This window comes from Oryx dammah, unplaced genomic scaffold (genome assembly GCF_014754425.2).
Source record: "Oryx dammah isolate SB20612 unplaced genomic scaffold, SCBI_Odam_1.1 HiC_scaffold_13, whole genome shotgun sequence".
In the NCBI taxonomy this organism is placed as follows: Eukaryota; Metazoa; Chordata; class Mammalia; order Artiodactyla; family Bovidae; genus Oryx; species Oryx dammah.
Window position 1 is genome coordinate 47,971,996 of NW_024070197.1, and position 22,550 is coordinate 47,994,545.

At 44.3% G+C, this 22,550-nt stretch overlaps 1 protein-coding gene across 2 annotated transcripts in view; it reads left to right on the forward strand.

Moving 5' to 3' along the window:
* The window catches only part of LOC120872904 (ATP-binding cassette sub-family C member 11-like), a 92,428-nt gene that overhangs the window by 26,764 nt on the left and 43,114 nt on the right, over nt 1-22,550 (forward strand). For both annotated transcript variants that reach the window (XM_040253586.1, XM_040253587.1), the window contains exons 6-11: nt 813-1,046; nt 7,389-7,562; nt 9,480-9,627; nt 9,810-9,958; nt 17,170-17,277; nt 22,059-22,319. In XM_040253586.1, the coding sequence (XP_040109520.1) occupies nt 813-1,046; nt 7,389-7,562; nt 9,480-9,627; nt 9,810-9,958; nt 17,170-17,277; nt 22,059-22,319 (1,074 nt within the window). The remainder of the gene's footprint in view (nt 1-812; nt 1,047-7,388; nt 7,563-9,479; nt 9,628-9,809; nt 9,959-17,169; nt 17,278-22,058; nt 22,320-22,550) is intronic.

The window sequence follows — 22,550 nt, forward strand, 5'->3', positions numbered from 1 at the left end:
ACCCAGGTTCGATCCCAGGGTTGGGTAGATCTCCTTGAGTAGAAAATGGCAACCCACTCCAGAATTCTTGCCTGGAGAATTCCATGGAGTGGTGGGCTACAGTTCATGGAGTCACAAAGAGTCAGACATGACTGAGTGACTAACATTTTCACTTTACAGCAATGGTTCAAGGGTGAGGTTTGCTGATGAGATCAGGGTGTGTGTAGGGCCTGCACTCCTTTAATTTGGCCTCAGGAGATTTTCTGATGAGCTTCTGTGGTTCTTGAGGTTATCAAACTGTGACCTTCTCTCTGGAGTAGAGTATTTCATCAAGTAGTTAGCAGCTTCCATTTGTTGGGCTTTTTAATTCTGCAGAAGAGCTCAAAAATATTGTTGTGTGTATCCCTTGAGGAGGAACCAGGACCCGGCCCAAGACTGCACTATTGTTGCTTGGCTGCTCCTTCCTTGTCTCCACATCCCCTCTCTTCCCTTAGGAATGCAGGAGAGGTCATGGAGGCTGGAGTCTGTTCCCTACAAATGAGAAATAGGGGGCACAGAATAAGCTTCTGCATCCAGGAGCGCCAGAGCATCCTGCTTGGTTTTAGGACCAGTATGAGGTGGTGGAGCTGGGCTTCAGATCTGGGTCAGTTGAACTCCTAAGTGTCCTCCAACTGGACTGTGATCTTCTGAGTGCAGAATTGTGCTTGAGTCATGGTCATCTAGTAAGCCCCCTCTCTTGACCTGAGGACCTCACACCCAGTGCACTTTGGTTAGATGTTGCCTGAAAGCAGGATTGGGAAGTCAGAGTGATGCAAACTCCTGTTTCCTTTTAGATGTTTGTTGTACCAAAGATCCTGGAATACGCCAAAAACCCATCCGGGGACGTTGCCTATGGAGTTGGGCTTTGCCTTGCCCTTTTTTTCACTGAATGTCTGAAGTCTCTGAGCATGTGCTCATGCTGGGTCATCAACCAGCGCACAGGCATCAGGTTTCGTGCAGCTGTCTTCTCCTTTGCCTTTGAGAAGCTGATGCAATTTAAGTCTCTAACACACATCACCGTGGGAGAGGTAAGTGACGAAGTTGCACATTGAGGGAGTATTTCCTCGTCCTCCTCCATACCTCCTTACCCTGGAGGCCAAGGGATGGAGAAAAGGCTGGAGACAAGGAAGAAAGAGAAAGGAAATCATTTCCAGGGTGAGTGTTGATAACCATCAATAATTGCCTCTGGGATCATAAGAGCAGGCCAACAGTAAATGAGATTCCAACTGTATTCAGAGCCTTAGAGAGGATTTATCCATCCATTCAATAAATTGTTACTGAGGTATGCTTTGGGCCAAGCCCTGTTCTAGGCCCTACAGGTACGTGCTAAGTCACTTCAGTCGTGTCTGACTCTTTGTGACCCCATAGACTGTAGCCCACTAGGCTCCTCCATTCATGAGATCCTCCAGGCAAGAATACTGGCGTGGTTTGCCATTTCCTTCTCCACCTAGGGGTACAGTTCAGTTCAGTTGCTTAGTCGTGTCTGACTCTGCGACCCCATGGACTGCAGCACGCCAGGCCTCCCTGTCTATCACCAACTCCCGGAGCTTGCTCAAACTCATGTCCATCGAGTTGGTGATGCCATCCAATCATCTCATCCTCTGTTGTCCCCTTCTCCTCCTGCCTTCAACCTTTCCCAGCATCAGGGTCTTTTCAAATGAGTCAGCTCTTTGTATCAGATGGCCAGAGTATTGGAGGTTCAGCTTTAGCATCAGTCCTTCCAATGAATATTCAGGACGGATTTCCTTTAGGATGGACTGGTTTGATCTCCTTGCATTCCAAGGGACTCTCAAGAGTCTTCTCCAACATCACAGTTCAAAAGCATCAATTCTTTGGCACTCAGCTTTCTTTATGGTCCAACTCTCACACCCATACATGACTACTGGAAAAACCATAGCTTTGACTAAACGGACTTTTGTTGGCAAAGTAATGTCTCTGCTTTTTAATATGCTAAGTTGGTCATAGCTTTTCTTCCAAGGAGCAAGTGTCTTTTAACTTCATGGCTGCAGTCACCATTTGCAGTGAGTTTGGAGCCCAAGAAAATAAAGTCTCTCACTGTTTCCATTGTTTCCCCATGTATTTGCCATGAAGTGATGGGACTGGATGCCATGATCTTAGTTTTTTGAAAGGAGCTTTAAGCCAACTTTTTCACTCTCCTCTTTCACTTTCATCAAGAGGCTTTTTTAGTTCCTCTTCACTTTCTGCCATAAGGGTGGTGTCATCTGCATATTTGAGGTTATTGATATTTCTCCCAGCAATCTTGATTCCAGCTTGTGGTTCATTTAGCCCAGCATTTCACATGATATACTCTGCATATAAGTTAAATAAGCAGGGTGACAATATACAGCCTTGATGTATTCCTTTCCCAATTTGGAACCAGTCTATTGTTCTATGTCCAGTTCTAACTGTTGTTTCTTGACCTGCATACAGATTTTTCAGGAGACAGATAAGGTGGTCTGGTATTCCCATCTCTTTAAGAATTTTCCACAGTTTGTTGTGATCCACACAGTCGTAGGCTTTGGTGTAGTCAATCAGCAGAAGTAGATGTTTTTCTGGAACTCTCTTGCTTTTTCGATAATCCAGTGGATGCTGGCATTTTAATCTCTTGAGCTACCAAGTCCTCCCATACTTTTCTTCCCAAGTCGTCTGAGGGGATCAGTCCAGGCCAGAATACTGGAGTGGATAGCCTTTCCTTTCTCTAGGGGATCTTCCCAATCCAAGGATCAAACCCAGGTCTTCTGCATTGCAGGCAGATTCTTTACCAGCCACAAAGGAAGCCCAAGAACACCAGAGTGGGTAGCCTATCCCTTCTCCAGCAGATCTTCCTGACCCAAGCATCGAACTGGGGTCTCCTGCATTGCAGGCCAATTCTTTACCAAATGAGCTATGAGGGAAGCACACCAAAGGTATACAGCAGTGGCTTAAAAGACAAAAATCTTGGGACTTCCCAGGTGGTCTAGTGTTTAAGACTCCATGCTTCCGTTGTAAGGGGATATGGGTTCCATCTCTGGTCAGGGAACTAAGATCCTTCATGCAGCTAAAAATTAAAACAAAAAAACACGAATCCCTAGTAGAAGCACATCAGAAACCACATCCCCTCAGATGCCCTGAGGAGGAAGTTATGGGAGGACTTGGTAGCTCAAGGGAAAACAAGCAGAGGTAATCTCTCTGGGTGTTAATTTTCTTATCTGCAGAGGAGGAATACTTACAGCTGCTTGGTTATTGTTACTGATGGGTTATTTCCTAGCTGGAGCTCCCTACAGCATAACACAAGCGAGGGCAGAGACTGAAGAAGATATATGACCAAGTATGACCCAGAGTCATGGGGGGACATTGGAATTTTCTATGTGTAATTTCACTTTCTCTGTTTTTCTACTATTACTACTACTGCTGCTGCTGAGTCGCTTCAGTCGTGTCCGACTCTGTGCCACCCCAGAGACAGCAGCCCCCCAGGCTCCCCCGTCCCTGGGATTCTCCAGGCAAGAACACTGGAGTGGGTTGCCATTTCCTTCTCCAATGCAGGAAAGTGAAAAGTGAAAGTGAAGTTGCTCAGTCGTGTCCGACTCTTAGCGACCCCACGGACTGCCGCCTACCAGGCTCCTCTGCCCATGGGATTTTCCAGGCAAGAGTACTGGAGTGGGGTGCCATTGCCTTCTCCGTCTCTGTTTTTCTACTGCTTACCAATTGCCTTGACGAGCATGGATTACTTTTATATTGAAACAGATAATTTAATTTTTGAAAAAGACATCCCTGCTCTGGCTCTTTCCTCTCAAACAAACTCCTTTGTGATCTGGCCTCAGCGGCTCTCCTGCCTCATCTCTTCCTGTGTTCCTTTCTCTAGTCCTAGGTTGACTTCTACCCTCCTGGCCAGGCAGGGCTAAACCTCTGGCCCCAGATAGACTAGGCATGTCCACCTTCAGGCGGCTTTGTTCACATCACTCCCCCTGCCCTTTCAAAGTCTCATGCAATCTTCAAAGGCCTACCTGAAATGATCTCTCCTTCATGATAGTATCTCTAGACCCCCTCTTTCTGACCCTACTCCCCACCAAGCCCAAATCTGGTCTCTCCACTCAGATGAGCTCCCTTCAAAGACATGAACTATTTGAGATCCACAGCTCTATCCCTCAAAAGGCCCAGCATCTGAATTACACAGGACAATCTCCAAAAAACAGTCTGCTAAATGAACCATTGCCCCCAAACAGATGCTTGTAAGATTTTTATCTTACATGATAATGTATTGTTATCATTATTACTGTTCTTCTTCACGATTTTATTCATTCTCTAACCTTAGGCAACCTGTTCGGCCTCTCTGGAGCTGTGGGAGAGTAATAGGACCAACCTTGTAGAAGTGTTGTCTTACGGGATTATGTGAGTCAGTGTGTATAAAGCATGTGGCAGAAGGGCAGTGATCCATGTGTTCAGTTGCATCATTAATTCCTTTTAGGCCTTAAGCATCAAAGCTACCCTGTCCTCCTGCACTTGACTAGAGCTAAAGGATCCAGGGCAGCCCTCCTCCCTGTTCTCAGCAAAGTTATCACAGTAACTGTGAACGTCCTCTGAGCCAGATATTATCCCAAACACATCACTAAGCTAGCTCACTCGGTCCTCTGATGACCTCTTACATGATAGCGTCTGTTATTGTTCCCATTGTCATGGAGGTGGAAACTGAGGCCAGGAAAGGGTATGAAACTTGGACAAGGTCACACGATTGGTAAGTGGCAGAGCCTGGCTGCAGATTCCAGGCTCTGAACCCTAGACATCACCTGCCTTGCTAAGGAGATCTTCTGCGTTCAGGCCAATGCTGCTTCCTTTTCTGTTTGTCCGTTCTAAGCCCTACTATATGTGAAGTCCAACTTTCCCAACATCTTCACAGAAGCAGAAAATAAGACGATCCATTTGGAACTGAAGATGAAAGTAGTTGCTCATATGAGGATTTCTAGAGAGTTGCTTCCATAAATTTTATATTAAAATTAATTTTAAGGACACCTGGGTTGTGTCCATGTCCCGGCTATCATAAAAGGTGCTGCTATGAACATTGGGGTTACATGTGTCTTCTTCTCAGGATATATGCCCAGTAGTGGGGTTGCTGGGTCAGATAATAGATTTAGTCCCATCCTAGTTTCTAAAGGAATCTCCGTACTGTTCTCTATAATGGCTGTATCAGTTTACACTTCTGGCAGAAACTAACACAACACTGTAAAAATTTTAATTAAAAAAGCAATAGAAAAAAAAGTTTAAAAAAGCATACCTGAATACTTTCTCCTTAGGAAAGAAATAGGAAAAATAGTATAGATGACCCCCTATACCTGATCACTCCTCCTATGCCTGAACTAACATCACCTTCCAACTTTTAAAAGTACATTTAGGTACACATGTGAATTACCCATAGAAAACATAATATACTTTGTGTGCATGTTTTTGCATAAATCATACTGCATTTTACATAGTTCTGCAACTTGGTTTTACCAATAGAAAATGTAAGATATGTATTTTTGGGTGAGATTTTTACATCAGTGGCACTACATCTTTACATCATTTTGCAGTTTTTTCTTCTCTCCTCTCTATGTCTTGAATTTCCATGTTGGCACATTTAGATCTTCCTCATTACTTTTCAGTGATGCCTACTCATAATGAAAGCACTTTCTCTTTTCTTTATTTTTTACTGTGATATAATTGATGTAGAACTTTGTATTAGTACAAAATATACAGCATAATGGGCCTTCTCAGATGGCGTTAGTGGTAAAGATCCCGACTGCCAATGTAGGAGGCATGAGAGACATGGGTCTTTCCTGGGTGGGGAAGATCCCCTGGAGGAGGGCATGGCAGCCCACTCCAGTATTCTTACCTGGAGAATCCCATGGACAGAGGAGCCTGGTGGTCTACAGTCCATAGGGTTGCAAAGAGTCGGACATGACTGAAATGATTTAGCACGCACGCACGCATACAGCACAACAATTTGATGTATGCATATATTGCAAAGTGATTGCCACAATAAGTTTAGTTAACAGACTTTTCTTGTGATGAGGATTTTTAAGATCTATTTTCTTAGCAACTTCCAGGTATACAATACAGTTTTGTTAACTATCGTCACCATGCTGTGCCTTACATTCCCAGGACCTACTTATCTTATAACTGGTAGCTTTTATCTTTTGATCACTTTTGTCCATTTCTATCACCGCCATATAGCCTTTTCAATGTGTGAAAATTATATGCGCTATTGCATTCAGTTATCACATCAACGCTATAAAGTAGGTTGTTTTCTTATTCCCATTTTACTGATGAGGCAACAGAGGCACAGAGTGACTGAGTCACATGTCTGTGGTTCCATAAATGACAAGCCTGAGATATCAACACTGACAGTGTGCTCAGGATCCAATATCAACTAATACTTCTTAAGTGAGTGCTTTAACCTTCCCCCACCAATGGACATTTAGGATGTTTCTTGGTTTGCTGCTATGGGCAGTGCTATAATCAACATTCTTATATATGTGCTTCCTCCAGCACATCAGAGTGTTTCTCAATGGGGAAATCAAAGTGACAGTCATGGGGTTTATGTAATTATTAGTTTTTAAAAGATACTGTTAACTTGTCCTCCAAACTGGCTGTACAAAGTTATGCTCACCCAACACTAAAAATTTTTAAAAGCTTAGCCTGGGACACATTCTGGGCACTGGAAGGAGACTGGGTTAAAATGAAAAGAAAACCACTTCGTAGGAATTCAGGTTGGTAATTCCAAAAGACATTAACGAATTGATTCCTTAAATATTTTGTGACTTGGAATGTCAGCTTTTATACAATGTACTAGGCAGTACATATTGGGGAGGGAGGCAGTGGGCAGAAGAGTCTATAACAAAAAAGAGAAAGGAGAAGGAGAAAAAGACTCAGCTCCTGCCAAAAAATGCAGGTATTATTATTAGAATGAATGGAATGGAATGGAATGGAATAAAATACTAGAAGCAACTCTGTGGAATCTGGCTATTAGTAGTAGTAGCAATATTAGTAGTAGTAGCAATAGTGGTAGCTAATTAGTAGTAATAGCAATAGTAGCAATAGTTCAAAAATGTAACATTTGTTGGGTGCAGTCTATGTGTGCAGGTATTTATCTCACTGACATTCTTACAGTAACCATGTAGAGTAGGGGTAATCATTCCAGCTTTACAGGAGGCTCAGAGTGGCAAAGTAACTTGTCTGGGGTCACAGAGTTAGGGACATGAGACCTGTGAACCTGGGTGTCTCACCACTCCACCACCCTGCCTCTCAAGCTTGCTGGCCCATGGAAGGCATGGCGAAGCCACCTGTCACACGCACATGCAGCCTCTTCTGGGAACTGGAGGGGTGACACCTGTGTCCATTGGCTTATTGTCTTACAGGCCATTAGCTTCTTCACCAGCGATGTAAACTACCTGTTCGAGGGAGTGTACTATGGGCCCCTGGCCGTGCTCACCAGCTTACTGTTGATAGTCTGCAGCATCACCTCTTGCTTCATTCTTGGGCCCACAGGGCTCATCGCCACGCTGTGCTATCTTCTGTTTTTGCTGCTGCAGGTAATGTCTTTGCCACCCATTGGATGCTGGACATTTCCCAGAACTCTTAGGGCTCTGGGATTGGGGGTGCTTGAGTGGGAAGGCTGACCCTTGTTGACTGCTCATTCTATTAGCTTCAGCGTCAATTCCCCCTTCAAATGGTTTTCTGGCCACCATGCTGGGGCCTCATAAATATTAATAAGAAGTGAATCTGATGGGTGAGGTCCACCTCGTGGGTTTCTGTGAGCCATGATCTGCTTCACGGACTTTCCTCAGTAGCTATCCTCTGTGGAGTTCCTTCTCTTTTACCCAGAATGTGCTAGTATAATAGAGCTGACAGCATAGAACATTGGCACAGTTTAATGGGGGAAGGGAAGCAAATTTGCTGCCAAAGATTCAGCTGAAATAAATGGGCAAAACAGGAAGTGACTCTTGGATTTGTGTGCTCCGATTTATTGAAATGGAGTGTTTTCCTTTGTCAGTTCAGGCACTCTAATCAAAAGGTGATTGTAGTCCTACTGCATGGAGAAGGCGATGGCACCCCACTCCAGCGCTCTTGCCTGGAAAATCCCATGGACGGAGGAGCCTGGTGGGCTGCAGCCCATGGGGTCACGAAGACTCAGACACGACTGAGCGACTTCACTTTCACTTTTCACTTTCCTGCATTGGAGAAGGAAATGGCAATCCACTCCAGTGTTCTTGCCTGGAGAATCCCAGGGACGGGGGAGCCACCTGGCTGCCGGTGGACTGCCGTCTTTGGGGTCGCACAGAGTTGGACATGACTGAAGTGACTTAGCAGCAGCAGCAGCAGTCCTACCGCATAGCAAGGAAACCATATTCAATATCCTGTAACAAACCATAATGGAAAATTATTTATATATATATATGTATGTATAACTGAGTCATTTTGCTGTACTGAGAAATTCAGTTCAGTTCAGTCGCTCAGTCGTGTCTGACTCTCTGCGACCCCATGAATCATAGCATGCGAGGCCTCCCTGTCCATCACCAACTCCTGGAGTTCACTCAGACTCACGTCCATCGAGTCAGTGATGCCATCCAGCCATCTCATCCTCTGTCGTCCCCTTCTCCTCCTGCCCCCAATCCCTCCCAGCATCAAAGTCTTTTCCAATGAGTCAACTCTTCACATGAGGTGGCCAAAGTACTGGAGTTTCAGCTTTAGCATCATTCCTTCCAAAGAAATCCCAGGGCTGATCTCCTTCAGAATGGACTGGTTGGATCTCCTTGCAGTCCAAGGGACTCTCAAGAGTCTTCTCCAACACCACAGTTCAAAAGCATCCATTCTTCGGTGCTCAGCCTTCTTCACAGTCCAATTCTCACATCCATACATGACCACTGGAAAAACCATAGCCTTGACTAGATGGACCTTAGTCGGCAAAGTAATTTCTCTGCTTTTGAATATGCTATCTAGGTTGGTCATAACTTTTCTTCCAAGGAATAAGCGTCTTTTAAATTAATACAGCACTAAAAATTAACTATACTTCAATAAAATTTTTTTTAAAATGTGATGTAATTGGTAGAGGGTTTAGTACTCTTGCCTGGAAAATTTCATGGACTGAAGAGCCTGGTGGGCTACAGTCCATGGGGTCGCAAAGAGTCGGACATGACTGAGCGACTTCACTTTCACTTTAGGGTTCCCAGAGGCAGAGGAGTCATGTTTCTGTTTAGTTAGCCAAAGCCTGGCTTGGAACTCAGAAGAGAAAGCCCCCCAGGATGTGTGAGGCAGGTGTCTTGAGGCATGATGGCCCAGAGAGGCTTCCAGACTTTCAGCGGGGACCAGGAACTGAGAGTGCAGGATTAGCTCCAGGAATTCAGTCCACATGCGGAGCTGACTTGGGAAGTACTCTCAGTTGCCACACTAATGCCAGACTGCACTTTCCTGGCCTTGTAAAAGATGCTCTTGCTGCATCCTCACTGCAGATATTCCTGACCAGAAACATTGTGGAGTTACAGAATCATACCTCAGAGGTCAGTGACCAGCGCATCCGTGTGACCAGTGAAGTTCTCACCAGCATTAAGTTGATTAAAATGTACGCCTGGGAGAAGCCATTTACGAAAGTCATTAAAGGTACAGAATACCTGGCTTTCTGCTCTGAGCCTGGGATGTCATGGTGGACTGAGCCTTTCACCTTGTGGGGATTCTTTCATCTTCTGGGGCTTGATCTATGCTCCTGGGAGAATGTTCTTTTTTTTTTTTTTTTTTCTGGGAGAATGTTCTTGTGATTCATTTCTTCATTTTGAATTTTCCAGATCTCAGAAAAAAGGAAACAAAGCTCTTGGAGAAGTGTGGGTTTATCCAGAGCCTGACCACAGTCATCTTGTTCGTAGCCCCCACCTTATCTGTAGTATTGCTGTTCCTCACCCACACAGGCTTACGACTGAAACTCACAACTTCAGTTGTAAGTGCTGGGGTCCTTTGCTTCCTCCCTCATATTGATAGGGAGTTTTCTCATGTGTCCTTTTCCAGTCCATGCCCCCTGAAAGATCTAGAGATTTTGTAAATGAATAATACAAATGAATCTTGATTTTCTAGACTGTTAGGGTCTTGAGCTTTCTTCCATTTCAGTCCATATGTGGAGCTGGTATCCCCTGCATAGCAGCTGTGGGGGCTGGAGTGGGGTGGGGAATGACTGTCATCTCGGGGTGCAGTGGCGGTGAAATGTGTAGTTAAAACCCAGATGATGCTGAGGTTGAAAATCCTGAAGTGGGGAGCTCCTCTGATCTCAAGATAGGGCCCTGAAAATGCATTTTAAATGCCAAGGTCTGGCTTCTTCTGTCTTTTCTTTTGTGGTCTGACCCTGGCCTTGGGGAGCAGCAGCTGCCTTTCAAGGTTAGGAATTTGATTATTTGACATAAGACAGAGTGCTACTATAGAGGCTTCCCAGGTGCTCAGTGGTAAAGAATCCATGACTTTGACCCCTGGGTTGGGAGGATCCCCTGGAGAAAGAAATGGTAACCCACTCCAGTATTCGTGCCTGGAGAATCCCATGGACACAGGAACCTGGTGGACTACAGTCCATGGGGTCGCAAAGAACTGGACAAGACTTAGTGACTAAACAACAACAACCACAAAACAGCTCTTAGAGAGGTTAGAATCCATCCAAAGAACCCAGGAGCCTGCATCTGAAACAAGAGAAGTAGCATTTGACAGTCTGCAGCCAAGGGCTTGTTGGTGCTCCAGACGGCGGTCACCTCTGCTAGCCCGGCACATACCAAGGAACACCCCAGGGAGTTGTTGGGTGGTAGGAAGACTGTATAAGGAGAACGCTTAGTGGAACTTTAAGGTCACACTGCACTTACACCACACCAGGTTTGACTAAAGGTTAGACTAAAGCTCTGTTGGAGTGGAGGTTTATCTGGACCAAGAAGAGGGTAGAGACAGGGCATGAACTGCATGAATTGAATGGAAGGTTCCCAAGGTACCTTCCCGAGGTCATTCTCTGGGATCCTGAGAACCAAGGGTGGTTTGCTACAGTCAGGAAAGGTCTCCTGACAGGGTAAGGTGAGGCATGGATTAAGCTTGATGCTTAGGAAGTTTTTCTTTCTTTTCTAAATTTTTATTGGATTGTAGCTCATTTACAATGTTGTGTTAGCAAAGTGAATCAGATATATCAATTCTTTTTCATATTTTTTTTCCTATATAGCTCATTACAGAATATTGAGTAGAGTTCCCTGTGCTATATAGTCGGTCCTTGTTAGTTATCTATTTTATATATAGTAGTCTGTACATGTTAATCTCAATTTCCTAATTTATCTCTTCCCCCCACGCTTCCCCTTTGAAAACCGTAAGTTTAATTTTGAGATCAGTGAGTCTGTTTGTGTTTTGTGAATAAGTACATCTGTACCATTTTAAATTAGATTCCACATATAAATGATATCATATGCTGTTTGTCTTTCTCTATCTGACTTAATTCACTTAGGATAATAATCTCTAGATTCATCCATGTTGCTGCTAATGGCCTTATTTCATTCTGTTTTATGCTAAATCATATTCCATTGAATGTATGTACCATGTCTTCTTTATTCATCTGTCATTTGACATTCAGGTTGCTTCCATGTCTTGGCTATTGTGAATTGTGCTTCCATGAACATTGTGGTGTACATATCTTTTCAAATTATGATTTTCTCTGAATATATGCCCAGGAGTAGGATTGCTGGGTAATATGGCACATACATATATATATATATATATATATATATATATATATCAGTTTGGAGAAGGCAATGGCACCCCACTCCAGTACTCTTGCCTGGAAAATCCCATGGACGGAGGAGCCTGGAAGGCTGCAGTCCATGGGGTCGCTAAGAGTTGGACACGACTGAGCGACTTCCCTTTCACTTTTCACTTTCATGCATCAGAGAAGGAAATGACAACCCACTCCAGTGTTCTTGCCTGGAGAATCCCAGGGATGGGGGAGCCTGGTGGGCTACCATCTATGTTCAGTTCAGTTCAGTTCAGTCGCTCAGTCGTGTCTGACTCTTTGCGACCCCATGAATCGCAGCACGCCAGGCATCCCTGTCCATCACCAACTCCTGGAGTTCACCCAAACTCATGTCCATTGAGTCGGTGATGCCATCCAGCCATCTTATCCTCTGTCGTCCCCTTCTCCTCCTGCCCCCAATCCCTCCCAGCATCAGGGTTTTTTCCAATGAGTCAACTCTTCACATGAGGCGGCCAAAGTATTGGAGTTTCAGCTTTAGCATCAGTCCTTCCAAAGAACACCCAGGACTGATCTCCTTTAGAATGGACTGGTTGGATCTCCTTGCAGTCCAAGGGACTCTCAAGAGTCCTCCAACACCACAGTTCAAAAGCATCAATTCTTCGGCACTCAGCTTTCTTCATGGTCCAACTCTCACATCCATACATGACCACTGGAAAAACCATAGCCTTCACTAGATGGACCTTAGTTGGCAAAGTAATGTCTCTGCTTTTGAATATGCTGTCTAGGTTGGTCATAACTTTTCTTCCAAGGAGTAAGTGTCTTTTAATTTCATGGCTGCAGTCACCATCTGCAGTGATTTTGGAGCCCAAAAAAGTAAAGTCTGACACTGTTTCCACTGTTTCCCCATCTATTTCCCATGAAGCGATGGGACCGGATGCCATGATCTTTGTTTTCTGAGCTTTAAGCTAACTTTTTTCACTCTCCTCTTTCACTTTCATCAAGAGGCTTTTTAATTCCTCTTCACTTTCTGCCATAAGGGTGGTGTCACCTGCATAGCTGAGGTTATTGATATTTCTCCCGGCAATCTTGATTCCAGCTTGTGTTTCTTCCAGCCCAGCGTTTCTCATGATGTACTCTGCATATAAGTTAAATAAGCAAGGTGACAATAGACAGCCTTGATGTACTCCTTTTCCTATTTGGAACCAGTCTGTTGTTCCAGGTCCAGTTCTAACTGTTGCTTCCTGACCTGCATACAGGTTTCTCAAGAGGTAGGTCAGGTGGTCTGGTATTCCCATCTCTTTCAGAATTTTCCACAGTTTATTGTGATCCACACAGTCAAAGGCTTTGGCATAGTCAATAAAGCAGAAATAGATGTTTTGCTGGAACTCTCTTGCTTTTTCGACAATCTAGCAGATGTTGGCAATTTGATCTCTGGTTCCTCTGCCTGTTCTAAAACCAGGTTGAACATCTGGAAGTTCACGGTTCGTGTATTGCCAAAGCCTGGCTTGGAGAATTTTGAGCATTCCTTTACTAGCGTGTGATGCTGCTGCTGCTAAGTCACTTCAGTCGTGTCCGACTCTGTGTGACCCCATAGATGGCAGCCCACCAGGCTCTCCCGTCCCTAGGATTCTCCAGGAAAGAACACTGGAGTGGGTTACCATGAGTGCAATTTTGTGGTACTTTGAGCTTTCTTTGGCATTGTCTTTCTTTGGGAGTGGAATGAAAACTGACTTTTTCCAGTCCTTGGCCACTGCTGAGTTTTCTAAATTTGCTGGCATATTGAGTGCAGCACTTTCACAGCATCATGTTTCAGGATTTGAAATAGCTCAACTGGAATTCCATCACCTCCATTAGCTTTGTTCGTAGTGATGCTTTCTAAGGCCCACTTGACTTCACATTCCAGGATGTCTGGCTCTAGGTGAGTGATCACACCATCGTGATTATCTGGGTCATGAAGATCTCTTTTGTACAGTTCTTTTGTGTATTCTTGCTACCTGTTCTTAATATCTTCTGCTTCTGTTAGGTCCATACCATTTCTGTCCTTTATTCAGCCCATCTTTGCATGAAATGTTCCCTTGGTATCTCTAATTTTCTTGAAGAGATCTCTAGTCTTTCCCATTCTGTTGTTTTCCTCTATATCTTTGCATTGATCACTGAGGAAGGCTTTCTTATCTCTCCTTGCTATTCTTTGGAACTCTGCATTCAGATGCTTATATCTTTCCTTTTCTCCTTTGCTTTTCGCTTCTCTTCTTTTCACATTTATTTGTAAGGCCTCCCCAGACAGCCATTTTGCTTTTTTGCGTTCCTTTTCCATGGAGATGGTCTTGATCCCTGTCTCCTGTACAATGTTACGAATTGTATAAATATATATATATATATATATTTAAGGAACCTCCATATTGTTCTCCATAATGGTTGTACTAATTTACATTCTCACCAACAGTATAGGAGGATTCCCTTTTCTCTACACCCTCTCCAGCATTATTATTTACAGATTTTTTGATTTATTTATTTTTAATTGAAGGATAATTGCTTTACAGTATTACATTTGTTTCTACCAAACATCAACATGAATCAGCCATAGGTTTATCCATGTCCCTTCTCGCTTGAACATCCCTCCAACATCCCTCCCCATCCCACCCCTCTAGGTTGTTACAGAGCCCCAGTTTGAGTTCTGTGAGTCATACAACAAATTCCCATTGGCTATCTATTTTGCACTTGGTAATGTATGTTTCCATGTTAGTCTCTCCATACCTCCCACCCTCTCCTTCTTCCCTCTCCATCTGTCCATAAGTCTGGTCTCAATGTATCTCCACTGCCACTGTGCAAATAGGTTCATCAGTACCATCTTTCTAGATTCCATGTATATGCATTAGTATACCATAATTGTTTTTCTCTTTCTGACTTACTTCACTCTGTATACTAGGTTCTAGGTTCATTCACCTCATGAGGACTGACTCTCAAATGTGTTCTTTTTTATGGCTAAGTAACATTCAGAGCCAGACATTCTGGAATGTGAAGCCAAGTAGGCCTTAGAAAGCATCACTATGAACAAAGCTAGTGGAGGTGATGGAATTCCAGTTGAGCTATTTCAAATCCTGAAACATGATGCTGTGAAAGTGCTGCACTCAATATGCCAGCAAATTTGGAAAACTCAGCAGTGGCCACAGGACTGGAAAAGGTCAGTTTTCATTCCACTCCCAAAGAAAGGCAATGCCAAAGAATGCTCAAACTACAGCACAATTGCACTCATCTCACACGCTAGTAAAGTAATGCTCAAAGTTCTCCAAGCCAGGCTTCAGCAATATGTGAACCGTGAACTTCCTGATGTTCAAGCTGGTTTCAGAAAAGGCAGAGGAACCAGAGATCAAATTGCCAACATCCGTTGGATCATGGAAAAAGCAAGAGAATTCCAGAAAAACATCTATTTCTGTTGTATTGACTACGCCAAAGCCTTTGACTGTGTGGATCACAATCAACTGTGGAAAATTCTGAAAGAGATGGGAATACCAGACCACCTGACCTGCCTCTTGAGTAATCTGTATGCAGGTCAGGAAGCAACAGTTAGAACTGGACCTGGAACAACAGACTGATTCCAAATAGGAAAAGGAGTACATCAAGGCTGTCTATTGTCACCCTGCTTATTTAACTTCTATGCAGAGTACATCATGAGAAATGCTGGGCTGGAAGAAACACAAGCTGGAATCAAGATTGCCAGGAGAAATATCAATAACCTCAGCTATGCAGATGACACCACCCTTATGGCAGAAAGTGAAGAGGAATTAAAAAGCATCTCGATGAAAGTGAAAGAGGAGAGTGAAAAAGTTGACTTAAAGCTCAACATTCAGAAAACGAAGATCATGGCATCCAGTCCCATCACTTCATGGGAAATAGATGGGGAAACGGTAGAAACAGTGTCAGACTTTCTTTTTGGGGGCTCCTAAATCACTGCAGATGGTGACTGCAGCCATGAAATTAAAAGGCACTTACTCCTTGGAAGAAAAGTTATGACCAACCTAGATAGCATATTCAAAAGCAGAGACAATACTTTGCCGACTAAGGTCCATCTAGTCAAGGCTGTGGTTTTTCCAGTAGTCATGTATGGATGTGAGAGTTGGAGCATGAAGAAAGCTGAGTGCCGAAGAATTGATGCTTTTGAACTGTGGTGTTGGAGAGGACTCTCGAGAGTCCCTTGGACTGCAAGGAGATCCAACCAGTCCATTCTGAAGGAGATCAGCCCTGGGATTTCTTTGGAAGGAATGATGCTTAAGCTGAAACTCCAGTACTTTGGCCACCTCATGCAAAGAGTTGACTCATTGGAGAAGACTCTGATGCTGGGAGGGATTGGGGGCAGGAGGAGAAGGGGACGACAGAGGATGAGATGGCTGGATGGCATCACTGAGTCAATGGACGTGAATCTGAGTGAACTCCAGGAGTTGGTGATGGACAGGGAGGCCTGGCGTGCTATGATTCATGGGGTCGCAAAGAGTCAGACACGACTGAGCGACTGAACTGAACTGAACTGAACACTCCATTGTAAATATGTCCCACAGCTTCTTTATCCATTCGTCTGCTGATGGACATCTGGGCTGCCTCCATGTCCTAGCTGTTATAAACAGAGCTGCAATGAACATTGGGGTACACGTGTCTTTTTCAGTTTTGGTTTCCTCAGGGTATGTGCCTAGTAGTAGGATTGCTGGGTCATATGGTAGTTTTATTCTTAGTTTTTTCAAGGAACCTCCATGCTCTTCTCCAATGTGGCTGTATCAATTTTCATTCCAACCAATACTGCAAGAGGGTTCCCTCTTCTCCACACTCTGTCTAGCATTTATTGTTTGTAGATTTTTTTATTATGGCCATTGTGACCAGTGTGAGGTGATACCTCATTGTAGTTTTTGATTTGCATTTCTCTAATAATTAATGGTGTTGAACATCTTTTCATGTTTTTTTTTTTTTGGTCATCTGTCTGTGTTCTTTGGAGAAATGTCTGTTTAGATCTGCTTATTTTTTGATTTTTTTTTTCTTTTATTGAGCTGCATGAGCTGTTCATATATTTTGGAGATTAATCTCTTTTAACAACAGTAATAGTTCAAAGCTATGTCACTGGTAGCTCTCTGGGTAATTTTTCAGTGTTTCCCAACTATTCCTGTACCACAATCAGGATTTGGGGCATTTTGCCAATGGGGAAACCGTGGTGGGAGTGACCTGTCTGAGTTAAGGAATTACCCAGTGCTAAGCTATAAACGCAACCAGGCCTTCACTCAGTGACTTTAAGACGAGTGCTCTTCCCCACTTTTCCTAGTCTTCCCAAAATACCGTATGAAGAACCTGCTTGCTGGAAGCTGCAGGCTGGGTTTGCAGCTTGAAACTCTGGGATGGGGTCTTTCTTGGGAGGGGGGAGCAGGACAGTGCTGAGACACTCACTGCCTCCTCTTTGCCTCATCCAGGCCTTCACCACCATGGCCACCTTGAGTCCCATGCGGCTGTTGGTGTTCTTAGCACCCTTCGCAGTCAAAGGCCTCACAAACTCCGTGTCTGCCGCGGACAGGTTGAAGGTGAGTGGCCAGAGGTCTGACCGTGCAGCCCTTTACTCCGTGTTGTCATGGGCCTTCAGCCCCATGACGTTCCTCCTGAGTGTGACCCCAGGCCAGGCAGAGTCCAGCATAGATGGAGAGGGACTAACTAGTAATAGGATTGCTAATCCATTTAACTCAGTGATCTCCTGTGCTCAGGGTGGTGTGGGGCTGGGAAGACAGATGAGTCAGGCTAGTTCCCAGGCCCCAAGGACATTCTAGGACATGGATCCAAACCACATCTCAGCCAGATGGGGTTTGACCTGCAGACCTTGTTCAGGTGTGGGTAGAGTTACCATGATCGTTTTGGTTTTTTAAAAATTGCATCTGTTGCTGGCATTTAAAAAACCGGAAATTGTATATTAAAAACTCAGATTTCTGGGTTTTCTTGGATAATCAGAAGATCTGGCAATCGTGGACCCACATTATTCGGTGGCCACAGCAGCTCTAGCCAAGGTGATAGCTGCCCCTCGTTTAGTCAGGGAACTCGGGCGGAGTTTGCTGCAGCCTCTACCACACCATGGCACACCTCCAGGCCTGGGCTTACTTTCCATTCATCATCTCAGCAATGGTTTACTTCACTTCTTTACCTTTCTGGTCTTGTCCCTATAGGCATCGAAGTTGAAAAACTCTCATCTAAACCAATTTCTAAAAGCATTTTATAGTCATCTCTCCTAAATGTGTGCAGTCCCCAATCTACATCATCCATTCACTCATACACTTATTAAAAAAAAATAAAATTAGCAAGAAGTTTCCTGGCAGTCCAGTGGTTAAGACTCTACACTTTCACTGCTGTTGCTCTGATTCAATCCCTGGCAGGGAACTTAGATCCTACAAGTCACACAATGTGGCTTAAAAGAAAAAACGAACAAACAAAAATAATGAATACTCATCATGGAGAACGCCACAGTGAGAATGACCAGTATGGTTCCTGCTCTCAGAGGGTTATAATTGTTACCAAGTCCAGGCTCACTCTGCTCACCACACAACAGGCCAATTAATCAAGAGACGAGGTGTTGAGGCAAGGAATACAACTTTATTTGGAAAGTTGGCAGACTGAAAAGATGTCAGAATAATGTCTCAAAATAACCATCCTATGGGGGTCTGAATGCCAGGTTCTTTTATAGAACAGAGATGAGGGGAGGTGAGGAAGTAAAAAAGACCATTGGTTTTACAAATATCTCCTGGCATGGCCAGCCTTGGGAAGGAGATGTGTTACTTTTTTCCTTCCTGTAGCCATCCACAAGTGGACACGGTCCTGAACAAAGGCATTCTGGTTAAACATTCAAGCAGAAGGGCAGGGTTCCCTGAGGCAGGCCTTTATGTACGAGCAGTACCCTTTTAGTGGATAAAAGCAATGGGAAGCAAAGGTTAAAGTGAAAGAAGCAGATCCAATATGGAGTCAGTTCTTTTCTATACCGTAATCTGGTATTGGAAACAGGTGATGTACAAGTGAATTGACCATCAGAGAAGATAACGTTAGCTCATGCGAAGGGCTGTGGTGCCAATAAAGCAGAGTGATGTTCTGGAGTGCTTGCTGGGGAGGGCTGGGGCCACAGTGGTCAGGGTCGCATCTCTCCCAAGGAGAGGTTTGAGTTGAATGGTAATGACAAAGCAGCGAGGACAAGTACAAAAGCCCTGAGGCTGGAATTGACTTGTCTTGTCTGAGTAACACTCGTTCTTGACTTATCAGCAGCCTCAGGAGCTCCCTAACTTCTCAGCTTCAGCTGTTGGGGCCCCTTCTGCCTCCTCCTCCCCACTGGAGGAGTTCTCCTGCCCTCCCCTTCCATGCCTGTTTCTACCTGCAGGAGATGAGGAGGCTACAGCCTGGGCCCAGAAGGGTGGGTAGGGATGCTGGCAGAAGGGATGACCAAGGAGACAGCTACAGGGCAGGGAAGGGGGTGGGAGGGATGCAGGAGGAGAGGTGGAGGCTGGAAGAGGAGGGTCAGGGCAAAGCTACGGTTTTTCCAGTAGCCATGTACAAATGTTAGAGTTGGACACAAAGAAGGCTGAGCACCGAAGAACTGAGGCTTTCAAATTGTGGTGCTGGAGAAGACTCTTGAGAATCCTTGGACTACAAGGAGATCAAACCAGTGAATCCTACAGGAAATCAACCCTGAGTATTCATTAGAAGGACTGATGCTAAAGCTGAAGCTCCAGTACTTTATCCACCTGATGCGAAGAGCCAGCTCATTGGAAAAGACGCTGATGCTGGGAAAGACTGAGGGCAGGAGGAGAAGCGGGCAACTGGGATGAGATGGTTGGATGGCATTACTGACTCAATGAACATGAGTTTGAGCAAACTCCAGGAGATAGTGAAAGACAGGGAAGCCTGGCATGCTGCAGTCCATGGGGAATCTCAAAGAATTAGACATGACTTAGCTACTAAACACCAGCAAGAGGGCTAAAATATCAGACCCTGGGCTGCACTTCCTCAATGCCTCAAGGTGCTGGGGCTGTTACCCTGGACAGGTACTAACCCTCCAAGTCCCTTCACTTCAAGACCTCTTTTCAGTCATCTGCGTTTTCTGTCTGATGCATAGGCCTTTGTCTTTGAGATCCTCAGGCTGGAAGGAGGAAGAGAGATCTCTAAGGCCAGATTCTTTCTCCTCTGTTCCCCTCAGGGCTGTACTAAGGAGTCACCTTGTGGGTGGGGCAGAGAGAAGAAAGCTGCAGGCCCTCAAGAAGGCTGCCTCTATGCAGGTGGCCACAGGTAGGAGGCAAGCTGGCTGCTGGGTGCTGCCGAGGCTGCACCCTGGGGCTCTGGGCAAGGCCCCGTGGTAGGCAGCCCTCCAGACCACCTTTTCCTTTGCACTGGTTATTAAAAAAATAATAATAATAAATGAAAAGTCACTGAGCGGCATCATTAAAGTTACAGACTGAGAATTTGCTGAAAGCATTTGGGGGTCACCCCGTAACCCATTTTGTTGGTGTCCATTCATGTCCAGGTGTGTGCTTGTTATACTGACACATTAAGGCAGAGTGCTTTTTTTTTTTTTTTTTAAAGCAAGGGAATGAAAACCACAAATCTGGGGACAGTGTTTGCCCAAGGGGAGGGCTTGGAAAGAGGGGGTTTCTTTGTCCCACCAAACCGGAGGATGAGCTGGGGAAGGACCCCATTGATCGATAAAAGTCATGGCTCCTGGGTCCGCTGGTGGGCTCACAGATATTCAGTATGTTATTAAAAAATTGCTAAACGAGTAAATGCCCAACTAGCTAAATGAAATAAAGTGGGCCATGCAGTTCCTGCTGATGACTATAAGCCTTGACCCAAATATTATAGTTAATTCATTTCAAGGTACCTGAGGTTCAATTTTAAAAAATAAACAAACTACCTTTTTTCTAAATTTTATTTTATGTTAGAGTATAATTGATTTACAATGTTGTATTGGTTTCATGGATACAGCAAAGTGATATATACACACACACACACACACACACATACATTCTTTTTCAAATTATTTTCCTGTATACGTTATTACAGAATATTGAGTAGAGTTCCCTGTGCTATACAATAGGTCCTTGTTGATTATCTATTTTAAATAGAGTAGTATGTATCTGTTAATTCCAAACTCCTAATTTATCCCTCCCTCTACCTTTCTCCTTTGGTGACAATACTTTTGTTTTCCAAGTCTGTGAGTCTGTTTCTGTTTTGTAAATAAAATTCATTTGTATCTTTTTTTCTTTTTAGATTCTGGATTTTCTTCACTTAGTATGATAATCTCTAGGTCCATCCATATTGCTACATGTGGCATTATTTCTTTTATTCCTCTGAAAATAGCTTTTTGTTGTGTTTTTGTGAAATGCTATATACTCTTTGCAAAGGTTCAGACAAGGCAAAAAGATACAGAACATAAAGATTGCTCAGCATTTACTACGGAGAGACAAAATCAATTGTCCAAAATGTCCGCAAATGTCTTTCTAGATCTATCTCTTTCTGAGCATGTCCTGGTGGAGAAATGCAAATGTAATTTGATCAGTGAGATCATACTTCCCACCCACCTTTTTTTGATACTAGAATTCTTGCAGTTCAACTCTTATTTCTTGCAGACAGTGAGATGGAGGTGTGGAAAAAAGTGACCTGCCAATACATTTTGAAATATATGACCCAAATAGCATTTTGCACAGTCGTGCCTGGACAGACCTTTTTACTTTTAACGTAGAAATGAAAGTTAATGAGAAAAACCACACATCAGTATTATGTTTCAACAGCTCTTACCACTTAAGTAATGAGGCTAATGTAGATTATGTCACTGCTGCTGCTGCTGCTACTAAGTCACTTCAGCCGTGTCCGACCCTGTGCGACCCCATAGACGGCAGCCCACCAGACTCCCTTGTCCCTGGGATTCTCCAGGCAAGAACACTGGAGTGGGTTGCCATTTCCTTCTCCAATGCATGAAAGTGAAAAGTGAAAGTGAAGTCCCTCAGTCGTGCCCGACTCTTAGAGACCCCATGGACGGCAGCCCACCAGGTTATGTCACTAGTTAATGTGAGTTAAAATGGAGAAGAACTCATAGTACAGGAAGGATACAAACGTGAAAGAACAGCCCAGTAGTCTGAGATTTGGAAAACCCTGATGTGGAATTTTCACCAGCAAAAACTAGCTTCTTCTAATTGATGGTGGTTCTTCAGACTTCTCAGTTTATTAAAAGTTCATAAATCAGACCAGTTGGCAAGCCAGTAAAATGGGTATGTGTTCCTACTGGACTAAAGAACTAAATTCCTCCCCGCTTCCTTTTCTTTTCTTTTTTTTTCCTGTACAGAAATTTTTCCTCCAAGAGAGCCCTGTCGTATATGTTAAGGCATTGGAAGACCCCAGCAAACCAGTGGTTTTAGAGGAGGCCACATTGTCATGGAGAAAGACTTGCCCTGGGATCGTCAACGGAGCCTTGGAGGTGGAGAAGAACGGATACACTCCTGAGGGGATGACCAGAGCTCAGCCACCCCTGGGTGGCCTTGAGCCAGAGGATCAAGGGGACACCCGGGGCCCAGAGTTGCACAAGATAAAGCTGGCGGTGTCAAAGGTACCCTCATCTGGTCCAAGCAGGCGGGCGGGTGGCCAGACTTTTAGGGCCGAAGATGGGGAGATTGGCCTCATGCACCACCATTTCCTTGGCTAAAAACTGCCCTCTCCAAGATCTCCCTCTAAAATAGAAAATTTCCATAGAAAGCCAAAGAAAATTTCCATGGAGGGCAAATAGGAAGTCTTTCATACTTAAGTGTAAATCAGTTGATCATCTAAACTGTTTTGTATT